This window comes from Erpetoichthys calabaricus, chromosome 3 (genome assembly GCF_900747795.2).
Source record: "Erpetoichthys calabaricus chromosome 3, fErpCal1.3, whole genome shotgun sequence".
In the NCBI taxonomy this organism is placed as follows: Eukaryota; Metazoa; Chordata; class Cladistia; order Polypteriformes; family Polypteridae; genus Erpetoichthys; species Erpetoichthys calabaricus.
The window spans coordinates 260,398,188-260,412,092 of NC_041396.2; the positions used below are offsets into that span (position 1 = coordinate 260,398,188).

Below are 13,905 nucleotides of genomic sequence, written 5' to 3' on the forward strand. Positions count from 1 at the left end.
TATGTAAGATAAAAAGGAATGGAAAGAGAAAATTTGAAATGTTAAGGTAATGAATAACTAATTATCATACAGTATTTACTATAAAAATTTCTCATTCTTGAGTTTTCAATTAAGAATACAGCGATTTTTCCCCATATACTCCATTACTCAGACCAGTCTAAATAAATCAAGATTCATTAGATGGGCAGGCCATTTCTCACATAGAAAGCAGCAAGAAAAGAAAAGATGCTTGAACTTCAGCTATGGAACCCATGCTTGTTACCTCAGACTGCATTTATACACAAGACCACCAGTTTAGAGGGCAACAGCACAAGTCTTCAATTTTTCAATTAAAACGGGCCAACGTTTTTGCTGGATTTACACCATCCAAATATCTGACACTGGAGTAGGCTTTACATTTTACTTTATATAATCAAAAAGAAAAGGAATGGTTACGAAAACTGCATTCTATGTAATCAATGAAATGCGTTTACAAATGCCAGCAACAGTAGACATATTAATGTTATTAAAGAATATGCCTATATTAAGTCATTACTGGTGAGGGGGGGTGAGGTACAAAAACGCTCTTCAAATAATCAAGGCCAATTGTAGCATTGTAGCAAACAAAGCTGTGTGCAATCAATGTAGAAATTACCTATCCTAATTCCAACACTGCAAAGATCAATCCATCTACTGTACAGAAAGATGTTTTCAAAAACATGATTACATATGACAAAATTTATGATAGTACGTACATGTACAGGAATATAGATATCATAATTATTTCCAGAATCAACATCAATGGCATGGAAGCCAGCACTGGAACCATAGATGACCTTTAACCTCTGACCCTCTTCAACTGTGAGGTCAACAAGCTGTGGCCTGTGTGGCAAGTCAGCAAACGACTGCGGGGAAGTAAAGGAAAAAAGTCTATAAATATGTGAAGCTTAAGTATATCAAAAGCAAGTAGTAGTCTGATTTAGTGAATATTCACAGAAACAGGAAAACAGATGATCACAAACACACTCAAAATTATGTATATCATGAAGACATTCCCCACCTTGAATGCCATAAATTTATGATAAGGCTTTGGTGCCCAGGCATAAACTTCCACAGAGTTCTTCAGTGCAATCACCAGGAATTTGATACGCTCATATTTTACTGGAAAGTGTTAGAAGAAAGAAAACAGTTACATCAAAGGAAGCTGAATGATAAATTTCATATTAAAGAACATTATTTATAATTATGTTATAAACTGATCTGCCACAACATTACAACCATCTGCTTAATACTATGTAGGTTCCTATTGTGCAACCAACATAGCTCTGACCTATCCAGGTATAGCTTCCAAAACAACCTCTAAAAAGGTGTCCTGTGGTATCTGCCACCAAGACATTAGCAACAGATCCTTTAAGTCCTGTAAATTTGAAGGTAGGGCATCCATGGACTGGGCTGTTTTTTCCAGCATATCCTACAGATACTCAATCAGATACAGATTTTTGGAATTTGGAAGCTAAGTCACCACCTTAAGCTCTCATTCATAAACTCATTTTTTGCAGCATGGCAGGGCACATCATCCTGCTGAAAAAAGCCACTACCATCAGGAAATACCACTGCCATGAAATGGTATATGTGGTCTGCAACAGTCTCTCGGTAGGAGGTATGTGTCAAAGTAACATCCACATGAATTGCAGTGCCCAAGGTTTCCAAGCAGAACACTGCCTCTGCCAGTTTCAGTTCTTTCTATAGTGCATCCTGCTGCCATCTCTTCCCATGTTAAATGATGCACATACACCTGGCCTTCCACATGATCTAAAAGAAAATGTAATTCATTAGACCAGGCCAATTTTTTAAATTTGCTCCATGGACCAACAACAGATGGGAAAATGCATATTCAATTTAAAGTAATTGAAGTAAAAAGAAAATTACAAAAAAGAAAAGATTATTGAATTTATCTAGCTAGCTTTATTTACTAAATTACGAGATATTCTATTTAGGATAACTTGATCAAGAGACAGTATACCTCCAATAGTCTCTGTAATGGGCATATCATGTAAAGTCTCACTGTATTGCGGAGAATCAGCATGTTATATTGTGTATTAGCAAAAGCTTCAGGGAAAGTGATATATATATATATAGATATATTTCTCTATCTATAATCTATCTATCTATCTATCTATCTCTCTATATATATCTATATATATATCTATATCTATAGCTCTGTCTCTCTCTCTCATTCATATATCTCTCTCTATTATATTACATATACATACATGGCCGAAATTATCGGCACCCCTGGAATTATCCTTGAAAATGCACCATTTCTCACAGAAAATTGTTGCAATTACAAATGTTTTGGTATACACGTTTATTTCCTTTATGTGCATTGGAACAACACAAACAAACAGAAAAAAAGCCAAATCTTACATATCATATATATATAGATATATATATATACTAATAAAAGGCACTCACTCACTCACTCACTGACTGACTGGTCTTTGGACTGTGGGAGGAAACCGGAGTACCCGGAGGAAACCCAGACAGACACGGGGAGAACATTCAAACTCCACGCAGGGAAGCGAACCCGGGTCTCCTAACTGGCACCTTTCACTGCGCCACCCGCATACAAACTTAAAAGGTTTAAATAAAACAGAAATATATACCTTTATTTTTACTTCCTTAACTTGTATATTGTTTTTTCATGAAAGCCCCTTTCAGTCAATAAGCCTTAAAAACAGGTGTAAAGCTAAACTTGCAGCACCACTATTCAATTACACTTGCCTAACGCCACTCCTAAGGGGAGATACTGTGGGATCTGGGCATCCGTCAAAACTCCAATCACAGGCCCGTTTAGAAAGCGGGAAGCTGTGATTTGTCGTCTCCCTCCCATGTAACAATCACAGCCCGTGTTACAACGCACTATGTGTGTGTATATATATATATATATATATATACAGTAATCCCTCGCTATATCGCGCTTCGCCTTTCGCGGCTTCACTCCATCGCGGATTTTATATGTAAGCATATTTAAATATATATCGCGGATTTTTCGCTGCTTCGCGGGTTTCTGAGGACAATGGGTCTTTTAATTTCTGGTACATGCTTCCTCAGTTGGTTTGCCCAGTTGATTTCATACAAGGGACGCTATTGGCAGATGGCTGAGAAGCTACCCAACTTACTTTTGTTTCTCTCTCTCTCTCTTGCGCTGACTATCTGTGATCCTGACGTAGGGGGTGTGAGCAGGGGGGCTGTTCGCACACCTAGACGATACGGACGCTCGTCTAAAAATGCTGAAAGATTATCTTCACGTTGCTACCTTCTGTGTGCAGCTTTTAAGTATGCTGCACGGTGCTTCGCATACTTAAAAGCTCAAAGGGCACGTATTGATTTTTCTCTCTCTCTCTGCTCCTGACGGAGGGGGTGTGAGCTGCCGCCTTCAACAGCTTTGTGCCGCGGTGCTTCGCATACTTACAAGCCAAACAGCCCTATTGATTTGTTTCTTCCTTTGAAGAGGAAGATATGTTTGCATTCTTTTAATTGTGAGACTGAACTGTCATCTGTCTTGTCATGGAGCACAGTTTAAACTTTTGAAAGAGACAAATGTTTGTTTGCATTGTTTGAATAACGTTCCTGTCTCTCTACAACCTCCTGTGTTTCTGCGCAAATCTGTGACCCAAGCATGACAATATAAAAATAACCATATAAACATATGGTTTCTACTTCGCGGATTTTCTTATTTCGCGGGTGGCTCTGGAACGCAACCCCCGCGATGGAGGAGGGATTACTGTATATATATATATATATATATATATATGAAGAGGATGGATGGATGGATATGTGTGTGTATGTATGTGTATATATATGTATATATATGTGGATGTGTATATGTATATACTGTATATATATATATATATATTATATATATATATATATATGTATATGTAGATATGTGTATATATGTATATGTATATATATGTTTACATAACTTCTAACACACTACTTCTCCGCTGCGAAGCGCGGGTATTTTGCTATATATATATATATATATGTACATATGTATATATATATATATGTAGATGTGTAAATGAGAGTGAAGATAATCTTTCAGCATTTTTAGACGAGCGTCCGTATCGTCTAGGTGTGCGAACAGCCCCCCTGCTCAATCCCCCTACGTCAGGATCACAGAAAGTCAGCGCGAGAGAGAGAGAGAGAAAGTAAGTTGGGTAGCTTCTCAGCCATCTGCCAATAGCGTCCCTTGTATGAAATCAACTGGGCAAATCAACTGAGGAAGCATGTACCAGAAATTAAAAGACCCATTGTCCGCAGAAATCCGCGAACCAGCAAAAAATCAGCGATATATATTTAAATATGCTTACATATAAAATCCGCGATAGAGTGAAGCGCGATAAAGCGAGGGATCACTGTATATATCTATCTATATCTATATCTATCTATATCTACAGTATATCTATCTATATCTATATCTATATATATCATATACAGTTGAACCTCGAGATACGAACAGCTCTGTATACGAGAAATTCAAGATACGAGGAAAGTATGAGCGAAAATTCAGATCTAAATACGAGCATTGGCTCGTGTAACGAGCCACGAGCCAGGCTGTGGGTATAGCTCGCGGCTTAGCGAGGGGGCGTGGTAGCTGTAGCATGCGATCTGCAGTGTGGGCGTTTCTCACCTAAGTGCACAGGTGGGAAACTGCCCACATCCATGATTGTTCCTGTGGCTGATGGGCTGCAGCTGCCATGTCCTCACCGCATATACAGGGTAGGATTCAAAAGTAATGAGCCTTTGTTCAAAAAGACAAATTTATTGAGCAAATCGGTACAACTAATTAATAGTCTTCAAAACAGGCACCTCCTGCATCAATACACTTTTGTAGGTGGCTTTTCCATGACTCGAAGGCATCCACGTAGGCCTGTTCTGGGATGGCTGCAAGGGCTGCCTTGACATTTGCTTGGATGTCCTCGATCGAGTCGAAGCGTTTTCCTTTCAGCGCTGATTTTAAGCGCGGAAACAAGAAGTCAGAAGGTGACACGTCCGGACTGTAGGGAGGCTGGTGGACCACCGGAACGTTCACCCGGGCCAGGTAGACGCTCACGATGAAGGCGGTGTGGCTGGGCGTGTTATCGTGGTGAAGCTTCCAGCTGTCCTTGATGTCCCTTCGCTTGCGCGCGATGTTTCTTTTCAGCCTTTTCAGGACTTCCAAGTAGTAAGCAGCATTCACGGTCTGTCCTTGTGGGACAAACTCGTAGTGGATGATCCCCTTCACTCCGAAGAGGGCAATGAGCATGGTCTTCGTCTTCAATGCGTACCGTTGCTCTAACGAACTTTCCATTCCGCCGTGTAACGCACTACCGCACAGGGGTTCCCGTCAAGGCCAATGTGAAGCCAACACCCACCGTCGCTGGCAAGTGGGGCGCACGGCGAGGTACGTTCGCGTCAGAACAAAATGAGGCTCATTACTTTTGAATCCTACCCTGTATAGAGAAGCGCGAGCCGGTTAAGGGGGAGAAGAAGTAAAAGAAAAGAGAGGAGAGAGAACGAAGGTTGCAGGAGGCAGGCAGGAAGCAGCAGTAGAAGAAAGTCGGTGCGGGAGAGCGAGCGAGTGCAGGCTCGCGTGTAGCTGAACAGTGAGCTGAACAGGCGAGCCAAACAGCTGAAGCAGGACGGTGTAGAGAAGGTTAGCTGCATTAAGAGTGTCTCGCCTGTTGAAAAGCCCGCATGGGAGAAGCAGGTGAGGCGCTGACGCTAACAGAGAAGAAGCACCGGGGATTGTCATCTGTTTTTTAAAGACTGCTTCCTGTTGACGTTTTAACCTCGTGTTAAAGGATTGTTATTCTTGTGTATTTTAAACCTCCACTTCACAACTGTTTTAAGGATTATATATTTAAACATTTATTGAATGCTCTACTGCACTTTGGACACCTGTTTTGATTCTTTTAATAATCAGTTATATTATTTACCAGTGTTATTTATTAAAGGTAGACTACAGTATATATTATTTATCAGTGTTATTTGTTAGAAAAATTGATTTTTATGTTAATATTTTTGGGGTGCGGAACGGATTAACTGGATTAACCGTGGCGCAAAGTTAGGGGCATCGCCTCTGGCGCTGACGTCCGAGGTTCGATTCCCGAGAGGGAGTGCAGTAGAGTGTGTACGCCTGATGAGCCCAGAATTAGGGTGAAACACGTGTCGCGTACTCTTTGCATTATTTGACAGTAAACTATTTCAACCATTCTATGATCTGCTTCTCACAACTGAGGGCACTGTGGCGGATGTTAGCAGACTTGCTGGCCAACCACAAGCGTTACCTGGTAGGTAACCACCCATACAATCAGATTGTGACACAGACTACGAATGCCGTGAATGTAATTACCCCGATCTACATGCTGTCAAATAAACGAACCACCCGCCGTGGCGCAACGTTAGGGGTATCGCCTCTGGCGCTGACGTCCGAGGTTCGATTACCGAGAGTGAGTGCAGTAGAGTGTGTACGCCTGATGAGCCCAGAATTAGGGCGAAACACGTATCGCATACTCTTTGCATTATTTGACAGTAAACTATTTCAACCATTCTATGATCTGCTTCTCACAACTAAGGGCACCGTGGCGGATGTTAGCAGACTATATCTATATATCTATATCCATCCATCCATCCTCTTCCGCTTATCCGAGGTTGGGTCGCGGGGGCAGCAGCTTGAGCAGAGATGCCCAGACTTCCCTCTCCCCGGCCACTTCTTCTAGCTCTTCCGGGAGAATCCCGAGGCGTTCCCAGGCCAGCCGGGAGACGTACTCCCTCCAGCGTGTCCTGGGTCTTCCCCGGGGCCTCCTCCCGGTTGGACGTGCCCGGAACACCTCACCAGGGAGGCGTCCAGGAGGCATCCTGATCAGATGCCCGAGCCACCTCATCTGACTCCTCTCGATGCGGAGGAGCAGCGGCTCTACTCTGAGCCCCTCCCGGATGACTGAGCTTCTCACCCTATCTTTAAGGGAGAGCCCAGACACCCTGTGGAGAAAACTCATTTCAGCCGCTTGTATTTGCGATCTCGTTCTTTCAGTCACTATCCATAGCTCATGACCATAGGTGAGGGTAGGAACATAGATTGACTGGTAAATTGAGAGCTTTGCCTTATGGCTCAGCTCCTTTTTCACCACGACAGACCGATGCAGAGCCCGCATCACTGCGGACGCCGCACCGATCCGCCTGTCAATCTCACGCTCCATTCTTCCCTCACTCGTGAACAAGACCCCGAGATACTTGAACTCCTCCACTTGGGGCAGGATCTCGCTCCCAACCCTGAGAGGGCACTCCACCCTTTTCCGGCTGACGACCATGGTCTCGGATTTGGAGGTGCTGATTCCCATCCCACTCAGCTGCGAACCGATCCAGAGAGAGCTGAAGATCACGGCCTGATGAAGCAAACAGGACATCATCATCTGCAAAAAGCAGTGACCCAATCCTGAGTCCACCAAGCCGGACCCCCTCAACACCCTGGCTGCGCCTAGAAATTCTGTCCATAAAAGTTATGAACAGAATCGGTGACAAAGGGCAGCCCTGGCGGAGTCCAGCTCTCACTGGAAACGGGTTCGACTTACTGCCGGCAATGCGGACCAAGCTCTGACACCGATCGTACAGGGACCGAACAGCTCTTATCAGGGGGTCCGGTACCCCATACTCTCGGAGTACCCCCCACAGGATTCCCCGAGGGACACGGTCGAACGCCTTTTCCAAATCCACAAAACACATTTAGACTGGTTGGGTGAACTCCCATGCACCCTGCAGGACCCTGCTAAGGGTGTAGAGCTGGTCCACTGTTCCACGACCAGGACGAAAAACACACTGTTCCTCCTGAATCCGAGGTTCAACTATCCGACGGACCCTCCTCTCCAGAACCCCCGAACAGACTTTTCCAGGGAGGCTGAGGAGTGTGATTCCTCTGTAGTTGGAATACACCCTCCGGTCCCCCTTCTTAAAGAGTGGGACCACCACCCCGGTCTGCCAATCCAGTGGCACTGTCCCTGATGTCCATGCGATGTTGCAGAGGCGTGTCAACCAAGACAGTCCTACAACATCCAGAGCCTTGAGGAACTCCAGGCGTATCTCATCCACCCCCGGGGCCCTGCCACCAAGGAGTTTTTTGACCACCTCGGTGACCTCAGTCCCAGAGATGGGGGAGCCCACCTCCGAGTCCCCCAGGCTCTGCTTCCTCATTGGAAGGCATGTTAGTGGGATTGAGGAGGTCTTCGAAGTACTCCCCCCACCGACCCGAGTCGAGGTCAGCAGCGCACCATCCCCACCATACACAGTGTTGACACTGCACTGCTTCCCCCCCCTGAGACACCAGACGGTGGACCAGAATCTCCTCGAAGCCATCCGAAAGACGTTTTCCATGGCCTCCCCAAACTCCTCCCATGCCCGAATGTTTGCCTCAGCAACCACCGAAGCCGCATTCCACTTGGCCTATCAGCTGCCTCCAGAGTGCCACAGGACAAAAGGGACCGGTAGGACTCCTTCTTCAGCTTGACGGCATCCCTCACCGCCGGTGTCCACCAATGGGTTCGGGGATTGCCGCCACGACAGGCACCGACTACCTTACGGCCACAGCTCCGGTCAGCCGCCTCAACAATAGAGGCACGGAACATGGCCCATTTGGACTCAATGTCCCCCACCTCCCTCGGGACATGGTCGAAGTTCTGCCGGAGGTGGGAGTTGAAGCTACTTCTGACAGGGGGCTCTGCCAGACGTTCCCAGCAGACCCTCAACACGTTTGGGCCTACCAGGCCTGACCGGCATCCTCCCCCACCATCGGAGCCAACTCACCACTAGGTGGTGATCAGATGATCCGCCCCTCTCTTCACCCGAGTGTCCAAGACATGTGGCCGCAGGTCCGACGACACGACCACAAAGTCGATCATCGAACTGAGGCCTAGGGTGTCCTGGTGCCAAGTGCACATATGAACACCCCTATGCTTGAACATGGTGTTTGTTATGGACAATCCGTGACGAGCACAGAAGTCCAATAACAAAACACCACTCGGGTTCAGATCGGGGGGGCCATTCCTCCCAATCACGCCCTTCCAGGTCTCACTGTCATTGCCCACGTGAGCATTGAAGTCTCCCAGCAGTACGAGGGAGTCTCAAGAAGGTATGCCCTCTAGCACCCCCGCCAGGGACTCCAAAAAGGGTGGGTACTCCGAACAGCTGTTTGGTGCATACAAACAAACAACAGTTAGGCTACCCTCTCGCCCACCGGGGTAAACCCCAATATACAGGCTCCAAGTCGGGGGGCAATAAGTATGCCCACACCAGCTCGGCGCCTCTCACCGCGGGCAACTCCAGAGTGGTACAGAGTCCAGCCCCTCTCAAGGAGATTGGTTCCAGAGTCCAAGCTGTGCGTCGAGGTGAGCCCGACTATATCTAGCCGGAACTTCTCAACCTCGCGCACAAGCTCAGGCTCCTTCCCCTTCAGAGAGGTGACATTCCACGTTCCAAGAGCCAGCTTCTGTAGCCGAGGATCGGACCGCCAAGGTCCCCGCCTTCGGCCACCACCCAACTCACACTGCACCCGACCTCCTTGGCCCCTCCCATAGGTGGTGAGCCCATGGGAAGGAGGACCCACGTTGCCTCTTCGGGCTGTGCCCGGTCGAGCCCCATGGGTACAAGCCTGGCCACCAGGCGCTCGCCATCGAACCCCACCTCCAGGCCTGGCTCCAGAGTGGGGCCCCGGTGACCCGCGTCCGGGTGAGGGAAAATGCTGTCCAAATTTTTTATTTGTCAATAAATATATATTCGTCTATATACTGTATCATATATATCTATATCTATCTATCTATATATCATATATATGAATTTAGGACTTTCATTAGTTGTCAGTTATAATCATCAAAATTAAAAGAAATAAACATTTGATTAAACATCAGTCTGTGTGTAATGAATGAATCTAATATACAAGTTTCACTTTTTGAATAGAATTACTGAAATAAATCAACTTTGTCATGATATTCTAATTTTATGACCAGCACCTGTATATATACACACATATATACAGTTAGGTCCATAAATATTTGGACAGAGACAACTTTTTTCTAATTTTGGTTCTGTACATTATCACAATGAATTTTAAATGAAACAACTCAGATGCAGTTGAAGTGCAGACTTTCAGCTTTAATTCACTGGGGTGCAACAAAACGATTGCATAAAAATGTGAGGCAACTAAAGCATTTTTTAACACAATCCCTTCATTTCAGGGGCTCAAAAGTAATTGGGACAAATTAAATAACTGGAAATAAAATGTTCATTTCTAATACTTGGTTAAAAACCCTTTGCTGGCAATGACAGCCTGAAGTCTTGAACTCATGGACATCACCAGATGCTGGGTTTCCTCCTTTTTAATGCTCTGCCAGGTCTTTACTGCAGTAGCTTTCAGTTTCTGTTTGTTTGTGGGCCTTTCTGTCTGAAGTTTAGTCTTCAACAAGTGAAATGCATTCTCAATTGGGTTAAGATCAGGTGACTGACTTGGCCATTCAAGAATTTTCCACTTCTTTACTTTAATAAACTCCTGGGTTGCTTTGGCTGTATGTTTTGGGTCTTTGGGCGGCGTTTCATGATACAGATGGACAATCAATTTGTGTGCATTTAGCTGGATTTGAGCAGACAGTAAGTCTCTGAACACCTCAGAATTAATTCGGCTGCTTCTGTCCTGTGTCATATCATCAATAAACACTAGTGTCCCAGTGCCACTGGCAGCAATGCACACCCAAGCCATCACACTGCCTCCACCGTGTTTTACAGATGATGTGGTATGTTTTGGATAATGAGCTGTTCCACGCCTTCTCCATACTTTTTTCTTGCCATCATTCTGGTAGAGGTTGATCTTGGTTTCATCTGTCCAAAGAATCTTTTTCCAGAACTGTGCTGGCTGTTTTAGATGTTCTTTAGCAAAGTCCAATCCAGCCTTTCTATTCTTGAAACTTATGAGTGGCTTGCACCTTGCAGTGCACCCTCTGTATTTACTTTCATGCAGTCTTCTCTTCATGGTAGATTTGGATATCGATACGCCTACCCCCTGGAGACTGTTGTTCACTTGGTTGGCTGTTGTGAAGGGGTTTCTCTTCACCATGGAAATGATTCTGCGATCATCCACCACTGTTGTCTTCCGTGGATGTCCAGGTCTTTTTGCGTTGCTGAGTTCACCAGTGCTTGCTTTCTTTCTCAGGATGTACCAAACTGTACATTTTGCCACTCGTAACATTGTAGCAATTTCTTGGATGGGTTTTTTATGTTTTCGCAGCTTAAGGATGGCTTCTTTCACCTGCATGCTCCTTTGACCGCATGTTGTCTGTTCACAGCAAAATCTTCCACATGCAAGCACCACACCTCAAATCAACTCCAGGCCTTTTACCTGCTTAATTGATAATGACATAACGATGGACTTGCCCACACCTGCCCAAGAAATAGCCTTTGAGTCAATTGTCCAATTACCTTTGAGCCCCTGAAATGAAGGGATTGTGTTTAAAAAAATGCTTTAGTTGCCTCACATTTGTATGCAATTGTTTTGTTCACCCCAGTGAATTAAAGCTGAAAGTCTGCACTTCAACTGCATCTGAGTTGTTTCATTTAAAATTCATTGTGGTAATGTACAGAACCAAAATTAGAAAAAAGTTGTCTGTCCAAATACTTATTTTATATTATATATGCTTTCAAAAATGGAAGTGTTAATTTATTTTCATCAATCAACAAAATGCAGTGAATGAACAAAAGAGAAATCTAAATCAAATCAATATTTGGTGTGACCACCCTTTGCCTTCAAAACAGCATCAATTCTTCTAGGTACACTTGCACACAGTTTTTGAAGGAACTTGGCTGGTAGGTTGTTCCAAACATCTTGGAGAACTAACCACAAATCTTCTGTGGATGTAGGCTTTCTCACATCCTTCTGTCTCTTCATGTAATCCCAGACACACTCGATGATGTTGAGATCAGGACTCTGTAGGGGCCATACCATCACTTCCAGGACTTCTTGTTCTTCTTTATGCTGAAGATAGTTCTTAATGACTTTGGCTGCATGTTTGGAGTTGTTGTCCTGCTGCAGAATAAATTTGGGGCCAATCATACGCCTCCCTGATGGTATTGCATGATGGATAAGTATCTGTCTGTATTTCTCAGCATTGAGAAACACCATTAATCCTGACCAAATCTCCAACTCGTTTTGTAGAAATGCAGCCCCAAACATTCAAGGAACCTCCACCATGCTTCACTGTTGCCTGCAGACACTCATTATTGTACCGCTCTCCAGCCCTTCGACGAACAAACTGCCTTTTCCTATAGCCAAATATTTCAAATTTTGACTCATCAGTCCAGAGCACCTGCTGCCATTTTTCTGCACCCTAGTTCCTATGTTTTCGTGCATACTTGAGTCGCTTGGCCTTGTTTCCACGTCGGAGGTATGGCTTTTTGACTGCAACTCTTCCATGAAGACCACTTCTGGCCAGACTTCTCTGGACAGTAGATGGGTGTACCTGGGTCCCACTGGTTTCTGCCAGTTCTGAGCTGATGGCACTGCTGGACATCTTCTGATTTCAAAGGGTAATAAGCTTGATGTGTCTTTCATCTGCTGCATTAAGTTTCCTTGGTCGACCACTGTGTCTACGATCCTCAACATGCCCGTTTATTTGTGCTTCTTCAAAAGAGCTTGAACAGCACATCTTGAAACCCCAGTCTGCTTTGAAATCTTTGTCTGGGAGAGACCTTTCTGATGCAGTATAACTACCTTGTGCCTTGTTGCTGTGCTCAATCTTGCCATGACATGAAACTGTCTTCCACAACCTCACCTTGGTAGCAGAGTTTGGCTGTTCCTCACCCAGTTTTAAGCCTCCTACACAGCTCTTTCTGTTTCAGTTAATGACTGTGTTTCAACCTACGTGTGACATTGATGATCATTATCACCTGTTTGGTATAACTGGTTGATCATACACCTGACTATAATCCTACAAAATCCCTGACTTTGTGCAAGTTAACCTATAAGAATTGATGCTGGTTTGAAGGCAAAAGGTAGTAATACCAAATATTGATTTGATTTAGATTTTTATTTGCTCACTTTGCATTTTGTACATTGATAACGATAATCATTTATATTTCTGAAAGCATTTTTTGTTTACAGCATATATATACATACATACATACAGTATATATACATACATACAGTAATATTATATATATATATATATATATATATATATATATATATATATATATATATATATGTGTGTGTGTGTGTGTGTGTATGTATGTATATATGTATGTATATAAATTAAAGGAACACTTTTTGAAAACGCATCAGATCTCAAGGGGGGGGGGGGGGGGACCACGCTGGATATTTATACTGACATGGACTGGGTAATGTGTTAGAAACGAAAGGGTGGCACATTGTTTGATGGAAATAAAAATTATCAACCTACAGAGGGCTGAATTCAAAGACACCCCGAAAATCAAAGTGAAGAAATGATGTAGCAGACTAGTCCATTTTGCTTAAATTTCATTGCAGCAACTCAAAATCATACTCGGTAGTTTGTATGGCCCCCACGTGCTTGTATGCATGCCTGACAACATCAGGGTATGCTCCTAATGAGATGACAGAGTGTCCTGGGGGATCTCCTCCCAGATCTGGCCAAGGGCATCACTGAGCTCCTGGACAGTCTGAGGTGCAGCCTTGTGGTGTTGAATAGACTGAAACATAATGTCCCAGAGATGTTCTATTGGATTTAGGTCAGGTGATCGTGGGGGCTAGTCAATGGTATCAATTCCTTCATCCTCCAGGAACTGCCTGCATACTCTCGCCACATTAGGCTTGGCTGTGCTCCAGAAGGAATCCAGGACCCACTACACCAGCATAGGGTCTGA

At 44.4% G+C, this 13,905-nt stretch overlaps 1 protein-coding gene across 4 annotated transcripts in view; it reads right to left on the minus strand.

Moving 5' to 3' along the window:
* Positions 1–13,905, minus strand: part of mink1 (misshapen-like kinase 1) — a 264,519-nt gene that overhangs the window by 16,502 nt on the left and 234,112 nt on the right. For all 4 annotated transcript variants that reach the window (XM_028798142.2, XM_051924055.1, XM_028798141.2 and 1 more), the window contains 2 exons: positions 1,040–1,140; positions 735–884 (listed from right to left, as the gene is read on the minus strand). In XM_028798142.2, the coding sequence (XP_028653975.1) occupies positions 735–884; positions 1,040–1,140 (251 nt within the window). The remainder of the gene's footprint in view (positions 1–734; positions 885–1,039; positions 1,141–13,905) is intronic.